Genomic DNA, 18638 nt, shown 5'->3' on the forward strand with positions numbered 1-18638 from the left:
CATCCCATTTGATCTGCTTATATCTCAATTACAAAGCAGGACACAGAACTAATTAAGAGAACATCATATGTCAGCAGAGAGTACAAAAACCTTCCAAAGCCTTCCTTTCTTTCAACCAAGCAGATACTTGCACTGTGTCTTTTCCTTCTGAGCTACTATCTTCACGAAGAATACCAACTATGCCTGGTAAAAGAGCCTTTGGTTATACTGCATCCACAAACATTGCCTTCCTCTATGAGTGTACCACCATTGGAAGAAAATGAGCTGAGGTGTTTTTCCTTCGTGTTTTCTGTCCTCTCCTGGGAGCTCCTTTTCCATTCAATGCCACATACATTTGCCTCCCATTGTGCTGCCAGTTAAAGGATGCATAGGTATTGTATCCGTTTTCCTCAATCCTCTCCTTCAGCTTACAGTCATTGTTAAATTCTTTCTGCAAGGGAAAAACAAAATCTTTTATTCCTATGGTGATGATACTTGATTCTATTTCACACAAACCATCCAGAGAACTCCAGTTCCTGGGCTTTATTTACTGTTGCCATTTGTACATAAGTTGTGCACTTAATACAAAACGTCAACAACAGAAGAGTAAAACTCATAAAGACAAAACAGATTCTACATTAGAAGGCATGTGATTTATTTTAATCTGTCATCATAACCACATATTGGGGCCCTTTTAAAAAGCCGATGGGCTTTGAACATGACATGTTTAAGTGCCTAGAATGATTATTAAGAAGCAAGCATTCCAGTAACAATATTTGTGATGAGCCAATGATAAAGAATGTTGTTATAATCCTTTTTTTCAGACTAATAACTGGGATTCCATGGGAAAAACAGAATTACAGGAAAAAAGTGGGCTTATCAAGTTTGCAAATGTTATCTACCTATAAATCCACAATAAATACACACACGTTGATAAGAAAGCAGACCTTAAAGCAAAACCATAATAGCTCTAGATAACCAAGAGGCCCTGGGAGTGAGGGATGTCCCTCTCTTCCAAATACCAGATTTCTCAATTTTGTAAATTATTTACAATTTTCCATAACTTGGAATTTTGACCAATTTTACTCTGAGGTTTAGGAATAGTTGAACAGTAGGACATGAGACAACCTTGCTTTGTGAATTTCCATGTCAAAGAAACTATAAATCTGGTGACTAGCACTGCTTATATTGTATAAGCCTGAAGACTTGGATCCTGGGAAATTCCACTTTACAGACAGTCCTTTGGCTTTGTTTCAAGTGGCCAAGTTTTTTAAGGGGATCTTTTGTGACAAAGATTGATAACTCATTCATTTTAGAAATCCAGATTCTCACTCTGGAGTTAATAACAAAGAGGAGATACCTCACTAATCTCAAAACTCTGACTTCAGAAATATCCCTTTCCCCTTATACCCAAACTAAAGCAGTTAAAAAGCTAAGGAATTGGGGCTTTTGCTCTTCTGGGTCTATCTTCTCTATGCAAACCAAGGGCATTGTAGGCATCTTTCAGCTGAAACTTCTACTAGGCAGTTCAGTTTTTCTCACCTCAGCACTTTTGGAAATTTTGACTAAATTCCCAATTCCTGAATGTGTGTATATTTAAATATCCAGGTTTCTGCAGGCTAGATCCTAATTTTGAACATTATCACAACTGTAATGAGCAGGTATATTTTATGTTAATGTTACCAGTTTAAGCTTTGTTTTCTGGAATTTATTTATCTTCTGTGCTTCTCTTCTATAAAGAATATTTAAATGTAATGTTCAAGTAACGACTTATTTGGTTGAAAGTAAGAAGAAAAGGTAAATTATTTAAGGTAATGACTTTAAAATAAAAATTACGCCTTAGAGAAGATTTGAATCCTTAATTTGAGTTTATTTTCTTCTATTTATTCATCCTAGTCTGTCTAAAACTGTATGGTTTTCAAAGCAGAGAGGGTTTTATTTACATGAATAATTGTATTTTTTCAATAAAGAAGGCGTATTTTAGAGACTACAGAAGGATTGAGGTTATTTTAGCTGATTTTATATTTGAAAGGGAGCTATGTATAAAAAAGGTAGGAATGGATGCTAAATTATTTTTCCTCCCGAAAATTAATTTATAGAACAATGTTTCTGAAAGTGAATTACACCTGTATCAGACTCCTCATCTCAGGTGTTTTGAATATTTAGACCATTGGTCAAATTTTTGTATCAGAATCTCTGGAGGAGACCTAGGAATCTATTGTTTACAGCATTTAGGTGAATCATAAATATTAAAGTTTTAAAAAAAATCTAGGCTAGAGCAAGATCTCAAAAGTAGGGTTTTGGTAGTTTAGAAAAAGGTTTTGGATTTCCTCAGGATACCAGGGAAATTTCTTCGGTTTTTAAACCATGCCCTACAAGGGCTTGTCCTCTATACTTCAGTTTTATAATCTATTTACTTAATTCCATCTGTCAGAAGAAAACTCAGAACTCAGTATACAATAGTATACAATAGACACATTGCTCAGAGGGTGAATAATGAAAATATAAGAGAGAGAAGTTTCCCAAAAGGGAATCAAGGAAAATATTCAAGAGAATAGAATATATAGCATTGGTTTAATCAGTCCCTCTGGGTTTTTGCCTAATTGCTATTTTCAGGAAGGCTATGGAATCAATGGAAATTATCTGAAAAAAAAAAAAAAAATAGGAATTACAAGAGTTGTCACCTGATACACAGAATATATAGGATGTGTACTCATGAATTTTTTTTTTTTTTTTGGTATACCCTTTAAATGCAAAGTTCCTAGTCCTATTCTGCTCTAAATAGGACACTGAATTTGAGTAGATTTTTAATTTAATTTTGAACAAGCCATACTTTTTTACTCTTCCTGGTGGTAATGCAAAATTACAATAACAGTACACTATGGTTAGAGAATGAGCTTCTTTCTGAGACAGGCTGAAAGTGGAGTGCATCGGCTATGATGGGCTGAGCTACTTGGAAAGGTAGTTAGGTTAATGCATTGCGCTATTGCGTGCTGAAGAAATCATGTGGGACAAGGCAAACCCTGTCCTCTTGAAGCCACAGTCTACTGGGAGAAGACAGTCAACAACCAACACGTTATTGAGAGAAATACCTGATAAATGCCATTGTAGATCATTAAAATGGTATGATGTGATAGAAAGCAACTGAGCCTCTACATAAGAAATAGAGAGAGAATGAAATAATTTGTAGGCCTTAGAGCTCAAGAAGAAGAATAGGCACAGTGTGTGAGGTATGTTGGGATAGAAGAAAAAAGTGGGGGAATGGAAGGAAAAGTATTAAATATTTTTATGACAGTTCATTTGAGAGCTATCCATTTTCCCTTGATGTCACCTTTTTAAAGAAATATACTTTATCAATTAAAAATTATTTCAATATTTTATTGCAATTAAAACTTTTACATTTTCTCTCTCAATCTAAATTTTTATTAGGTTTTACTTTAAAGCATTGGTTTTGACTATGCATCAGTATCTCTCCAAAGAATATGTGCCTGGACCTCTTACTCAGTAATTCTTATATAAGAATTAGGGAGGGAAGGGACCTCGGCATGTTTATTGAAAAGAAAAACAAAAAAATGTCTCTAAAGTGGTTATGCTGTGAACTCCCAAATGGAACCACTTTTTAAAATGGTCCATTACTCTTCTAGGCTCATTAGTAGAGCTACCTATAATGGAAAAATTTAACTAAAAATTTTCTGACCCCTTCATCCAAAAAGCATTTATCCTAGTCAAAGAGGCTCACCCAAGGTATGCCTGACTCCTTAATTATAAGTGGATCTGATATGAATGAAATACAAGGCTATTGTATGTCCAGACCAATGATGGAATCAATTTCCAGTGACTCTCAAATTGTGGGTACCATACCAGGAGCATTAGGGAAACCTGGGACCTTGTTAGAAATGCAAAGTCTTACAGATTTGACTGAATCAGAAAATCTGGGAGTGTGTTTTAACAAATCTACTGAGTGATTCTGACACTTACTTAAGTTTGAAAGCTGCTTGCCCTAGGCAGGCACTGCAATCATCCTTATACTAATCAACACAATAAGTTTATTTACACATTTTAAAGTGATATTCCCTGATACTTGCTATGGAACACAGGGATGTATGTACTCAAAGCGCTGGCTGGGTACCAGCTCCGTAACTGAATTAATCATTATTGTTTAGGTAAATAAAATTCTGGAGTTGATTGAACAGCACAGAGGATGTGGAATTTCCTGACGTGTCTCCCCATTTCAGATTTTAACGGAATACAAAACACCCATGCCCTTGTTTTATCTTTAGCTATAACACATACACACAGAGTATGTGGTTTTCTACTCAGTCCAAGATCTTTGTTTTCAATGATCCTTCCCCAAGTTGTCTGCAGCAACCATGACAATCTGACCAGGTGCTTCCGTGAGAGTCTGACTGGTTAGCTCAGAGCATTCAGAATATTAGCATTCAGAGCACTGACTGATGAATGCCAGCAACAGTCTGCGTGGTAGACTAATGGGTGAACAACAGAGGAGATTACAGAGTTGGAAGAGCTGCCTTGCCAGCCCTTGAAACGCTGGTGACCAGCCCTCTGTGGTTCTATTTACTAGCAATAGAATGATAACAAAACTATTTAATGTCTGGGGGAAACATTGCAAAACTGTGGTAATAATTTACTGAAGTGGATTTTTCAAATAAAAGCAGAATACTTACTGAGCCATAGAGTTTCCCCTTCTTGTTCATGGCTAAATAATAGTTGCTGTTAATGGCTTTGACGGCAACAACTCCAATTTCCACTGAAGTTATCTCCAAGATACCTAAAACATACAATTTAAAAAGGCTAAACTTAAAGAGTCACATAAATTTAGTTGAAAGAAAGAAAAATCAGAAGAAATTATTGTTTATTTTTTGATGCCTCCAAAATCAAAAATGAAAATAATTGGGGGAAAAAAACCCCAGCCTTTTCCACTGTGCCTAAAAACACAGCAACAATATGGAAAAAAATAGTAAGTCTTTAAATGAATTCCCTTGCATTTTACTCTGTGCATATAGGGGAAAATATTGTTTTAATTAAAATGCTTCCTTTGCTAACTCTGCATTTTCAACCCCATAAATATTGAAACAGCTCTGCTCATCTTAGCCTAGGTTTCACAAAAACTTATCAGAGCACACATCTGTACTATGGTATTAAATTAAACCTATAGCATGTGTCAATAATATGTCAGATTTACTTCAACCTGTAAAAACAGTGGTAAACTGTTTCTTCTTTGTAGGACTCTTAGATAAACTAAATCTCTTGGCTACATTTAAATTTATAAATTTATTTTTGGCAAATGTGTTGACATTCTGAAATACGGAGAGACTAATCCCAATATACACATTGTCTTTAAAATAGCAGAATCACTACTCCGGGTTGGGAGAAAATCCATTAGTATTTTTTAAAGTTTTAGTTTCTTGTTTCCTAGAAGGAATGAGAAACTAAGGGAATTAGGAACAGATAGACAAGAGATCTTTTCCCCTAATAGACAAGTTTTGGTTGGTGCATCTAAAGATAATTTTCTCTGAAAAGTTTGTAGGTAAACTATCTACTTAAAATGCCCACCTAGTTTAGGTTAAGGAGACCTCAGGTCCTAAACGTACTTCTTATTTTTAAACCCTTGGGAAAGCTTTCTCAGGGCAGAGAAGCAGCACTGTGGTTAGCAAAGGTCTCTGAATCCAGACTGAATTTGAATCCTGGCTTTGCATTTAGTAGTGAATGACCACAGAAGTCACTGAACTGCTTATGTCTCAATTTCATTTGCAAAATGAGCAGCATATTAGTATCTCCCTTATAGTTTTGTGATGATTAAATGAGATAGTACATATAAAATAATTAGAAATTGCCTAGAGCTTACTGCCTCCTTAATTATTATGAGAGGAAAGTTTTCCTCCAACAGTTACAGAGTTTGAAGCTTCTTCAACAAACTGTGTAAATCCTGAACAGAACATACAAATTCCCACTGGCTTAGCCCATAAAATCTGAAAGCCAATATACGTTATCATTTATCCTGTACTTACTATCGTAAAAAACACCATCCTAAATGTGGTCCACAAATTTTGTTTATACTCTCCCTGGAGGGAAAGAGTGTCTTGTTCTTAAGACATGGACACCTTCTTTCCTTTCTTCACAGGTTAACAAGCCATGTCATGGCCAATAGAAATGCTTTCATGCCCCCAAAGCAAAGCTGACATCACTAGAGAGACTTGTGCCAGAACTACATGCCATAGAACATTCTGTTCTTATATCCTACAGCAAGCCTGTGACCTAACACAACATACCTCCTCATTAATAGAGTGAGACAGATCTCATTTGGCAAGCTTAAACAAGGAAAGATTGTGAAGAGTGAGGGAGACAGTATCTGTATTTTTTTTGTTTTGTTTTGTTGGAGTATAGTTGATTTACAATGTTGTGTTAGTTTCAGGTATACAGCAAAGTGATTCAGTTATATGTATGTCTGTGTGTCTGTGTCTGTGTATATGTTCTTTTTCAGATTCTTTTCAGTTATAGGTTATTACAAGATATTGAATCAGTATCTGTACTTTAAACATCCCTTTTCCTTATACTGGTAGTTGCCCTCAAGGTACAAACACATACACACATTTATTTGCACATTTTAAAAAGTACTTTCTTGTACTTTATTTCTTTAATTCTCCTAACAGTCATCTAAGGAGGTATGATTATTCTCAATTACAGATGAAAAAATGGATGATACTGAGGTTTTGTAACTCACAAGGTGATAAAGTGACATAGGTCTGTAATGAGGGACCCAACACCTAAGCCTCTCACTTTCAGACTATTTTGCCCTCCATCTCTGACTATTTTGCCTTTCCATCATATCTCCCGCTTCTTTCCCATTTACACAAAGGAATTCTGCTAGAAAACCAACTGACATAAAGAATCATCGAGATAATAGTCTTTAACAAACTAATATGCTTTTCCTCCCAAGGATCTGGCAGGCCACAGAGGATGATGCCTGAGTCTCAGAGAAGGAGATCTAATATACTTTATTTATGTCACAAGCAGAGGATATAGAACAAGGTAGTGATAAGAATCTGGGGCAAAATATTTAGGCGGCTATTTGCTTTGCCTGCCAAAAAGGCAAGTAAGTACTATCAGTAAATTATAAGGTGTTCCCTATGTATGCTTTTGTAACTGGAAATTGTTAGAATGAAAAAGGTGGATTTCAGCAAAGAATTAAAGATTTTTGAATGTGAATGAGAAGTAGTGGGATTAAGCTATAGTAACAGACTGAGTTGGCAGAAGCAAAAATGTTCTGGTGTAATAAATATTACCGAATCTTTGATTGATTATTTCTGAGAGTGCGCTGCACATGGTAGATCATATTTATGCTCAGAAACCCTTGGGTTTCTTTCTGCCTTGCACAAAATAGGAACACAATATTCAAAGAATTCGTCAATCAATTAACCATTTTTCTTACTCTGCAATCAGTTAAAGCTAGCTTGAAAAGGTTCAGTATGCTTCAAAATAGAAAGAGGAAGATCTGGATGATTTAAGTCCTTTTGAGTCCTGAAAATGAACTTTTGGATACACCATATGTCAGTAAGTCATAATTTGATAATCTCGTGGGTAATGGACAATGACATGTCTTTATTGTAAATATCTGTGAATGTGTGACTTTCTAAGGAACTCAAGTCTAAAGAACTTGCCTATTTTTTCATGAAGAATCTCTCCCATATTCTCTGTTCTTCGGTGAAGATGATCAAGTTTGCCTATAAAAGTATTTTTGGAAAGTATGTTTGACAGTTGTTGGATTAATAACTTATAGTTCTATGGGTGTATAATTTGATGCAAAATTGAATGCCAACTGAAGCAAAGCCTGACAGGGGAAAGTGAGGAACAAGTGAGGAAGTTGTCAGAAGTAAGGTTGGGGAGTTGTCAGTCTCAAGTTATCAACCATCTTCTACAGACTCTAAGAATTTTGGCAAATATGAAATATTTTATCTAAAAATATATAACTTTTAAAAGAACATATTAGAAAAAGCCAATTTTCAAAGCAAATTCCTTTAATAATAGCAATATATTAAGTTTATTTTGAATTATATTTGAAATCTTAAATAATAAAGTTTGATAATCAATATAACAAAAGTGATTGTGACAAAAATCAGCTCCTGTTAATTGGCAAATTCTACCTAATGAGGTAGCATCACCATGGTAATGGGGAGGATTTTGCAAACTGATGAACTCCAAATGGAAATACCCTAGACATCACCATTTTCATGTAAATCAGTTTTTCTTTTAACTTTAGGGCAAGAGTTATGTTTTGATGAACCACCGAGTTGTCAGTCTGAGGACGTAGCCGTTCAAAAGCATTTTTCTCAGTTTATGCCTCTCATCCTTCTCCAGAAGAGAAGCCTCTGACTTGTTTTCTCTCCAGCAATTACATTTGACCAAGACTACTCTTTTTGGGCTATGATAATAAACAAGCTATTGGCCTAGATGGTAACTTTCTCCTTAAATACCTTTTCATGGATATAACAGGAGAAAGAAAGTAAAAGTCATTTAAGAAAACGGATATATACAGGGGGGAAGTTAGATGTAAAAAATAAATGCAAAATCCCATTATCCTCTCCTAGATAAGCAGAACATGAATATATAAATAAATCCTGGAGACTATTTGAGTAAATTAATTCTGCTAACATGTACCTAGCACCAATGTGCAGGGCTTGTGTTAGCTCTCACGATGGAGGATGAAAAAACAAACAAGACACCATCTTTACCTTCAAGGAGTTTTAAAACTGGGTAGCATAAAGACAGGAATAATTTAAGTAATTGCAGCACAAAGAAAATATATTAAGTGCTCTATTAGAAATAAAATATGTTGCCATGGCTTTAAGTAGTAAAGAAGTCGTCCTGAAGAAGGTGGTTGGTATTTGAGATGAAACTTTCAGGGGGTAGGATTTTAATAGGTGGGAATTGAAAAGTCGACGGGAACATTTTAGGTAGAGAAAAGTGAAAGAGTAATGAAAGGCATGGAGGAGGGGAAAGAGCTCAGTATGTGCCCGAGCCACCGTTGGCTCTCCCCACCGATTGCACTTTGTGGGGAACACTCAGTAAAAGTAAGGGTTCTGCTTCATTGAGTAGCAGTGATGCTCTCCCAGGTGAGAAATGTACTTTTTTTTTTTTTATTTTTAAAATTTATTTATTTATTTATTTATTTGGCTGCATTGGGTCTTCGTTGCTGTGCACGGGCTTTCTCTAGTTGTGGCGAGCAGGGGCTACTCTTCATTGCAGTGTGCGGGCTTCTCATTGCGGTGGCTTCTCTTGTTGCGGAGCATGGAGTCCAGGTGCGCGGGCTTCAGTAGTTGTGGCTCGTGGGCTCTAGAGCTCAGGCCCAGTAATTGTGGCACGCCGGCTTAGTTGCTCCGCGGCATGTGGGATCTTCCCGGACCAGGGCTGGAACCCGTGTCCCCTGCATTGGCAGGCGGATTCTTAACCACTGTGCCACCAGGGAAGTCCTGAGGAATATACTTTTCAAAAAATTTATTGTGAAACTTGGAAGCAGCTCAATAAATGTCAGAGCCTTATGAATTCAGAATCAGTCACATCTTACTTTTGTCTAAACATTTTAACTCAAAGTAGATATTAATGCTGTATATAGTTTGATAGTTTTAGTCAATGTGCTGAAACATATCATGACTAGTATAAGATGATACACAAATCCTGTCCTCTCTAATCTAAGTCTCTTTCTTCCCCATGAATTGTTCAGTGGCCCGAATAGTTCTATTATATACTAATATAGAAAGACCTACGGAGTGCCTTGGCTTGTTGTCATATTTACACCGTATACCTCCGAGATTCTGTGGCCATACCCAATAGTGAGGGGCTAAATGGCTCCAAATATGGTATTCAGTTTAGAATCACTGTGGGTCTATCTCCTTAATTGTGTATCTTTCTCAAAGAACTGTAGTAATCATAGTGGTCTTTTTAAGAAAATTATTAGAACAGTGCATAGTTCATAATATGTGCTCAATATGTTTTTATTGAATGAACAAATGAATCGTAAGTGGTCAGTCCAATGACTGGCTGAGGAAAGAAAAACTGGGTATTCATTAAATAATTTTTTTTTCTTTTGACGGTAATCATCTTTGTAAAATCTTGAGATGAATTAGCAATTCCACATCCAAATAAAATGAAATTAAAGTTAGAGGAAATGCCAAAATGTGTGCTTCAAATGAAAAGTTGGTGAATTATAAAATATAAATGCTTATTATTCCTTTTAGGTAAATTATAACAAAGGCAATGATAAGGATTGTTTTACCTATTTAAATACTTTTCTCCAAAGTACTATTCTATTCTCAAAGTACTATACTATTCTAGCAAACACTTGATTTTTAGATTTCAAAAGTATTTTAAAGAAGTATACCTTTTAGTCCACACAAAGGGATTCACTTCCATACAGACTAATTTTCTAGGTAGCTAAAGTTTTTCAGCTCTCAGACTTTATTTATTAAAAAAAAAATAACTTGGCTCCTAAATTTTCAAGTTCACTCATTTCCTTGTTCATATATGGAGATTACTAGTCACAAGTTTGTTTTTCTTGATGACATTAGCACTGATGGCTTTCTCTGCTGTGAAAGTACATTGCTCTCATGAGCTTCTACATTAAACTGCTAAATTAATATGTGATCTTGTTAAAATTAAATGAAAAATATGAGCAAGGTTTGGAGATTTTCTTTTCTGAGTACAGGACATGAGGCTTTATGTAGAAACCTTAGTATTTCTTTTTGATAGGCTCTCAGTTGTATTCTGGAGAGGGGATATCTACACAAGTGTAATGTTAAAATTCTGGGGTAAACATAAAATATATAGCTTTAAGTCTAGAACAAACTGCATTTGTTTCATTATAGACATAAGATTAGATATTTTTATGTCTACGATGAAACACATGTAATTTTTCTTATGTAGTGAAAATTATAACAGCTAATTCACAAATAACTTAATGGAGCATAATTTTGCTTTATAAACACTAGTGTTGAAAAAATTATGCAGAAATTATTTCAGCTGGTAATTCATTTACACCCTGGAATTTGTTGACAACTTGATTCCACTCATGGTTCTTGAGCATAAAATGCTACTTTAGATCTAGAAAGTCCAACAGATTCTAGGTCTGTATGATCATGTCCAGAAAAAATACACAGAGGTTTTCTATAGCTAAATAATTGTCATCATATTAATTAGAAATATTTCAAATAATGTTTTCACCTCTCTTTAATGTGAAACAGAGCTAAATTAAGTGAAGCCTCAACACATTATGTGAACTGTTGAACTCCCGCACAGCACAAAGGACTTTCCTGAACACTGTGCTAAGAGACTCAGTCAAACTTTACCCTGGCTTCCAACCTCACTAGGCTGTGTCCCTAAAGGTGACTCCAGCCACCATGCTTAAGAAAATGCAATGCTGCCAAACTGAATTGTTCCAGCCCCCCTTGCCAAACTATTTTCAGTAATTCTCCATTCCACTCCCTTCTGTAATGTTCCATTTCCACATAGCCACTAGTCTCTTTTTTGTCCCCCCTTTATCACTTCCCCATAATCCCTTTTTGTTCCCTCTCTGTTCTCCCTTAAAAACTTCAGTCATCTTTGTCTTTGTTGGAGTTGAGCTCAGTTAATACTCTAGTCTCTCTCCCTTACTGCAGTAGTCTAAATAAAATCTGTCTTGTAACCTTTAACAAGCGTCTGGTGCTGGATTTTTTTGTTTGTAGTTGGTTGGTTTGACAGTTATGTGAGATTAAAAAAAATCTCACAAGGATTATGGAGTAGAAAACTGTCACCAAAGTCAGGGGTAGCATGTGCAAGCAAAATAGTTCACAACTGGTAAGTGTAAAAGGGAAGAAAAGTATGGTTTTTTGAAAACTGGGAGAGGAAAGCACCTAGCTGAAAGGTAACAGAACTATGTTAGTATCTCTTAGCTTAAGGGTCCACATGCTTTACACTTGTTTGGGATTGCATATTTGCTTGGAGACCCTAGCTTAACTGTATTGAAAGAATGTCAAAATGTACCTGAGTAATTGCTGTATATTGAGAGTAACTGGAACAACAGCAACATTTGTGATATTAATTTTTATCTTGTATCAGCTACTTATTTTCCCATCTCATTTCTCTCCATATACACCCCCTTCTCCCTCTCCATCCTATCCTCTCTCTGTCTCTGTCTCTCTTACACACACACACACACAAACACAATAGGCAGCTAATAACCACACACACAAACACACACACATTTTTTAAAGGAAATAGCAAAGTCACGTTTCATGTGATGAAATTAATAGAGGAGACACAGGTGTAAATGAGAGGGAAATATTGGAAGCTCTAAAAAGCAGAAGAACTTGGCTTAATAGCTCTGCTTCTTAACTAGCTGTGTGACCTTGGATAAGTCAAGACTCAGAGTCTTGGTTTCCTCATTTGCAAGTTGGGGCTAACTGCCTACAGCTCATAGGATTGCGTAGAGTCTCAGACAGTGGATATTGAATAGATATTTACTGTCTGCTGAGTCAGAATGGTGTCAAGTTTACCAGTCTTCTACACCAGTGGTTCTAAAACTTGATCATTCACCAGAATCATCTGGAAGGCTTGTTTAAACAGATTGCTTGGATTTTTGATTTGGTAGACCTGGGGTAGGGCCAGAGAATTTAAATTTCTAGCAATTTCCTAGGCAGTGCTGATTCTGCTGGTCCAAGGACCACACAGTGTTCTATACACTACATTCAGAGACAGAGCAGGCCTTTGATATAAAAAAGCATTGACAGAAACATGTACAAAGAAGCAAAACCACAAACTGGAATAGATGCAAATAACGGTAGCAACTTAACATCAAAGTAAAATTGTTAAAGAATGTGGAAAGAAGTACTGGGTTTTTCTTTTGCTTGTTTTTGATAGGTGTGGGATTCAACATATGCATAACTGAGATAATGTGGATTTGGAATTCGTGTACAAGTATAGTACATTGTTGTCTATAGTCAGTTTTTTGAAGACTTGCAATAAGATTATTATCAGAATCTTTATTTTCTTCTCCTCAATAAGGGTGTGGAAATGCTGGTGGAAATGTAAGTGCCTTCAGCTACCCCTAAAGAAGTATTTTACAGGCATTCTCATAGGGCTAATTGTGTTGACACTCTAAGAATTAAATGACTGTATGGCTCCCTTAAAATTATGCGGATGGCCAAGAAATTGCTACAGATCTGTAGGGATTCACTTGATCTTCCACCCTCTAGAATAATCTCACTACCTTTAAAGGGAAGATTCCAGAGTGGGCTAATCATTGATCTAGATCTGGTCCACCTTGTACTATTATAGACTCTGGCTGCCTTTTCAGCATAATGCAATAGAGCTATTTAGTTTTTCTATCAGCCACAGCTCTTTCAGATATCCTTGACATTCATTTAGAATTGCAGACAGAAACAGGACCTACATTAGCAGAAAATCTTTACCATCCCTATATAAGGAGATATATCTTTGGCAATTTGCTACAGTACAAAATGACCTTTTACATTCTCACCTGGTACTTCAAGTCATAGGATAAGCTCAGTGACTAGCTTGGTCTTATTGATGAGTATGGTGGCAAATTCTAAAACATTTCTCAATTTAAGGCTATATTTTAATTGACCAATACTGTATGTAATTTAACCATTGTCATTGACCTAACATTAAAAGTATCAGAAGCAACACAATCTTCATCTCATTATTGTATTTTTATTACAAATGAAATGTGACTCTGAGATCTTCCACGATGATCATTAGTCAATAAATATTTGCAGATGGCCATCTAATGTGGCTCTTCATGACACTGTACTAGATCAATAGATTTAGTAAACTTAGTATTTTCTAAGTCTTTTTCCTCACTAGCAGAGTTTTTTTGGTTGTTCATTTAACTTTATTGCGCTGTGTCAGGATATAGACAATTACTAATATTGTGACAGTGCTGTGTTTTCAGACATTACTTCTGTGTTCTCAGGGTAGATTCACAATGAGACATAAATTACATGTTTCTAAGAATAAGAATTTATTTGAAATTCTTGAGAATTTTCCATAATAAGTACTGATATAAATTTAATTTGAAAAATGAGAAAAAATTGTAAGCCTAATTTTGCATGAAATAAAGACCTAGAAAAGCTTGTGTGACTCTGGAGATAGGAACCCTCGCTCTACTTCCAACTAACAGTAATCCTGGAAAAAGAACACTGGAAATACTTACATGTTTGAGTCGTTTGCTGTGACCCAAGATAATTGACATTGGATCCCATTTTACAATGGAATAAATGGTGGAAAATATCATAAAACAGAAAGAGAGGCTGAAGATACACTCAGAAAAGCCCAGCACGATGCATTTGAATGGTAGGTAATAAGGCCATAATAAGGCAGAGAGTAAATACGGAAAATATTTCTTCTTGAAAGGTAAAGTTATTTCTGTGTCAGAAAATATATTTATATATAAAGTTTTATAAAGCTATTTTTCCCCCCCGTTTCCTTTAGTAAACAAGTTCTTCAAAAAATTCTAAAATGTTAGAATTCCTGATTTCTTGCCTGGGCATCCAGCCACACCCCACTTTGGCCCTACTCTTATTATGTCTCCTGTATTTCACATTTGGGGAAGAAGCCTGAGGGAATCCTTATGTGGTTTATGTCTCCTCACTGAGCATTGGAGGGAAGGAAATTTTCTTTCTTTCTTTCTTTCTGCTATTCTGTGTAGAAAGGTTGGTCTAAATATCAACCATGTGAAAATAAGGGACAATCACTGCAATCTTATTGCTGCTGGAAAAATCTACAGACAATGCAAAATAATACTAGAAATGTGTTATGTACTAGAAAAAGCCAACCAACTCTCTAAATTAGATCTATCAAGATAAGGAGGCTTTGGTAAGCATATCAATTGTGATATTCCTCTTCCCCACCCCCCAAAATGAGTCATCATAGATTATTTTGAGAAATATTCTTGGTTCAAACAAAACTTCTGATCAGTCTAATTTAAAGCACAGGTTTTAAAGCCTCAAAATCAACTAAAATTACAAAATAAGAAAACTTCATGTCATTTATTTTAGTGAGAAAAGTTCAGGTCGTTTAAGGCTTAAGAAAAAGCTGGGTCTTAGCAAATTGTAGAGTCAGAGAAGAGCTTGATGAAATCTAGAGATTGTCTGGTTTATCTCTTTCCCTTCTGTAATAGATGACACCAGGGGACCTAGGGATATCCAGGGACTTATCCAAGCACCTCTAAAAGATTACTTAGAGCCTGAAATAAATAGTTAGTACATGTTCTTTCTACTACAACATGAGCCTCCTATAAACATTTAAAAACTGTTGGCAGCCAGGCAAAAGTTTTCTATCTACTTAATGTTTTATAGGCTAATTTATCTTGCTCGTTACACAGAAACAATTCATTCTAGTTGAGCTTGACCACTGTATATTTTATTTATAAAGGAAGAAAAAATTTAAAAGCCAACATAAAGGGTTAGAGGAATTATTTCATGACATATTTTGCTAAATGATCACCAGGTCAATATATTTACTCTAAAGTTATTCTTATAAAATGTCTATAACATTTACTAAAGTTTTAATGAATTTCTTTAATACAACTAAACGTAATATAGAATATCTTTTCTCCTCAATTTAACGAAAAGCAGAAAATGGGTCAGTAGAGCACATCTTTTTTTTTTTTTGAATTTCTGAATTTTATTTTATTTATTTTTTATACAGCAGGTTCTTATTAGTTATCTATTTTATACATATTAGTGTATATATGTCAGTCCCAATCTCCCAATTCATCCCACAGTAGAGCACATCTTGATGTTGGATTTCTAATAAGAAAAAGTCTTACTTGATGCATTGAAGTGTTCACAATGTTAACTAAGCATGAACAGCCCTGAGTAGTTTAAAATACTTAATGTAGAACATATTTTAGAGTTCAAGCTCAAGGCTCACTTTGAACATGTATTTTGTAAATTTATAAAGCTTTTAGCACGATATGGAATGGTATATAATTAGTTTCTTTACTCTTTCAAAGATTCTTCCCATAGTTACTTGGGTAGTGGATAATTATAATACTAAGATATATAAACACAACTATTTAGTAAGTGTATTTTTATTTTATTATGCACAAAGACAATTTACCTATTTATATATCCTTGTCAAATTGAAACATTTGTTCATTTGCCATACATAGAATTATATATTGCAATAAGGAATTCTGACTTGTGCTGAAAAGGCGAAGTTTAATCAAGATACTCAGGGAAGGTCATAGCTCTCTGGACATTGACCAAAAGGGTGTCCTTTTTTGGTCAAACACCAAGGTAGAAGTGATTTTGTCTCCAAAGTTCATGAAAATGCCCTGCCATTTGCCACACAACTGACAAAGAAAACAGATCTCTTAGGTTGGAAATAGAAGACAGCATCACACATTCATTTCTAGTCACTAGTAAGGCACACAGTCAGTATTTTGCAGAGTACACTGGAGGGAATACTTTCATAGAAATTAATATAAGGGATTTTCCTGGTACTTAAAAAGAGTATTTTGAGACAGCATAAAAATTAAAATTAAAACTTAGTGTAAAAGTCAGACACAACATGGGAAAAGCAACATTGGGCTAGGAAGAGATGGTTTAAGAACAGATGTGCCTTAACTATGGGTAGCAGAAGAGTATTACTCCTTTAGTGAGATGCAACTGATGATTGATATTAGAACCCAACGTATATTCTTTATTATTCTTTGTAATTATACATGGGAAATGAAATATTATGTATGGTTTTCTAACTCTCACTGACTATTTTTGTTGTTTCACTGTCTTGAGTTGACAAGCTATAAAGAAATTACTAGACAGAATGAATTCTACCTGACACATGATTTATCTTTTCCCATGGTTGACAAAGACCAGGAATTATCTTAATATAACATCTTATTTAAAAATCAGTGCTTAAATTGGTTTAAAATAGTATACTTTTGAGAAAGAACACACACCCTTTAAGAAAAAACACAATCTATTTGACCCAAGTTTGAAAGTGAAAACTGATGGATAAGAGAACGTTATATGTAGGTGCTGGTTCCAAATAATCAACAGGACCATATAAGAGAGCTTTAAAAACTGCCGAGAGGCAAATAAGTAGAGTAATATATAATGTGTGTGTGTATAATATATATGTATTTCTGACAAGTGTTATTTCATACTCATCTTGATGCAAGTCTTAGTAAACTGTTATGAATAAAACATGCTGAACATTCAGCATTTGAGAGTAGAAAATAGATTATAACTACTATGTACTTGAGTTCTCATGCATATAAGACATGCTTTCTGGTATCCAGATTACAGGGGAAAAAACAGAGAGAGGAAACCAAAAACTAAAAGTTAACAGAGAAGAACCACAGAATTAAAATTATTCTACCGACTTGATTTTGTATATCTTGCATTAAAATACATATCCAAACCATGCTAATTGCAAATGGCTCACTGTATTCAATTAAATTTTATTCAAAATTATTAAAATCTTTAAAAATTTGGAAAAAGTATTCAAGAAAAGTTATCTTAAACTCCTTTGTAGTATACTTCAGTTCAGCTGGATAAAACTCCATATATTATATTTTGAAGAACTGTTTCCACTTACGTTTATTTGTCAAAATCTGAAAGCATTTCCCCTAAAAGAAAAACTCTCAATGTTATTTAATTCATATACTCAATTGCAAGAAAGTATTTGAATTGATTTGCTCAATTCTGACTCGCTTGTTTTGTCAAATAATTATTAAATTCAACTGAAATAAAATAACTAATTTATAAAATTTATGGTGAGTAAAATTTTAGTGCATGGATATAAGGTAGAGAAAAACAGAAGCTGAAAAGGACAATACAAATTTGAAAATAATTTGTCAAATTGTCATCAGATTGGCAAAACACATTTAGGTAAAGTGGTTGGTTGGTTTTTTTAGCAAGTCAGGTTAATAAACTGCTGGAAACATCTATAAAGAAGAATGAGCAACATTCAACTGTTTCATACCATTCAATTTCTATTGTAAATGTTTCTTCTCCCACTAATTCTAGTAGGTCAGAAAAAAATTGTGATTGTAATACAATTGGATTTAGTACAAACGTTGAAATATTTCAGTGTATATTATTCTTGGGTAAAATTCAAAGTAAACCTTGTTTGTTTGTTTTCATATAAGAATCTTTACAAATAGATGTCAAATATAGTGTCATAATTTAAGAAGGGTATATATTTGATGCCTCCATATTTTACCAAAACAGACTCAGAAATTCAAGACCCATGAGATGACATACATTTCATAGTTACTGTTATTAAATAGATAGATGAATAGAAACATGTACATCTATCTTACATAAACAAACCAGTGAGAAAAACAATTTTTTAAATTTCAAAAAACTAAAACAAAAATAGACATGCTCTTAAAAAGCTTGAAAAGTTTGATTACACTATGGCAGAACATGGAAATGGAACTCAGAGTTAGAACTCTCAAGAAATTTTTACATATGGATAAGTTACAGCTGTCATGTAGCTGAACTTATTTCTTTATGCATTTTGATACAAGGACTAGGCATATTTTTATGTCAAGGAGAAGTTCAGTATGTAGATGAGAACTATGGTGAAGAAAGAGGAGAGTGCCTTTGGCTGGAGGTAGGAAGAGCCTCAAG

General features: G+C 34.7%; 1 protein-coding gene across 1 annotated transcript in view; it reads right to left on the minus strand.

Annotated features, from left to right (window-relative positions):
- Window positions 1-232: 232 nt before the first annotated feature.
- FGF10 (fibroblast growth factor 10) overlaps window positions 233-18638 on the minus strand; it is a 78578-nt gene continuing 60172 nt past the window's right edge. Inside the window, exons 2-3 of the mRNA XM_068532640.1 lie at window positions 4665-4768; window positions 233-430 (exon numbers count right to left, since the gene is read on the minus strand). Coding sequence (XP_068388741.1) covers window positions 233-430; window positions 4665-4768 — 302 coding nt within the window. The remainder of the gene's footprint in view (window positions 431-4664; window positions 4769-18638) is intronic.

Source organism: Eschrichtius robustus, chromosome 2 (assembly GCF_028021215.1).
Source record: "Eschrichtius robustus isolate mEscRob2 chromosome 2, mEscRob2.pri, whole genome shotgun sequence".
In the NCBI taxonomy this organism is placed as follows: Eukaryota; Metazoa; Chordata; class Mammalia; order Artiodactyla; family Eschrichtiidae; genus Eschrichtius; species Eschrichtius robustus.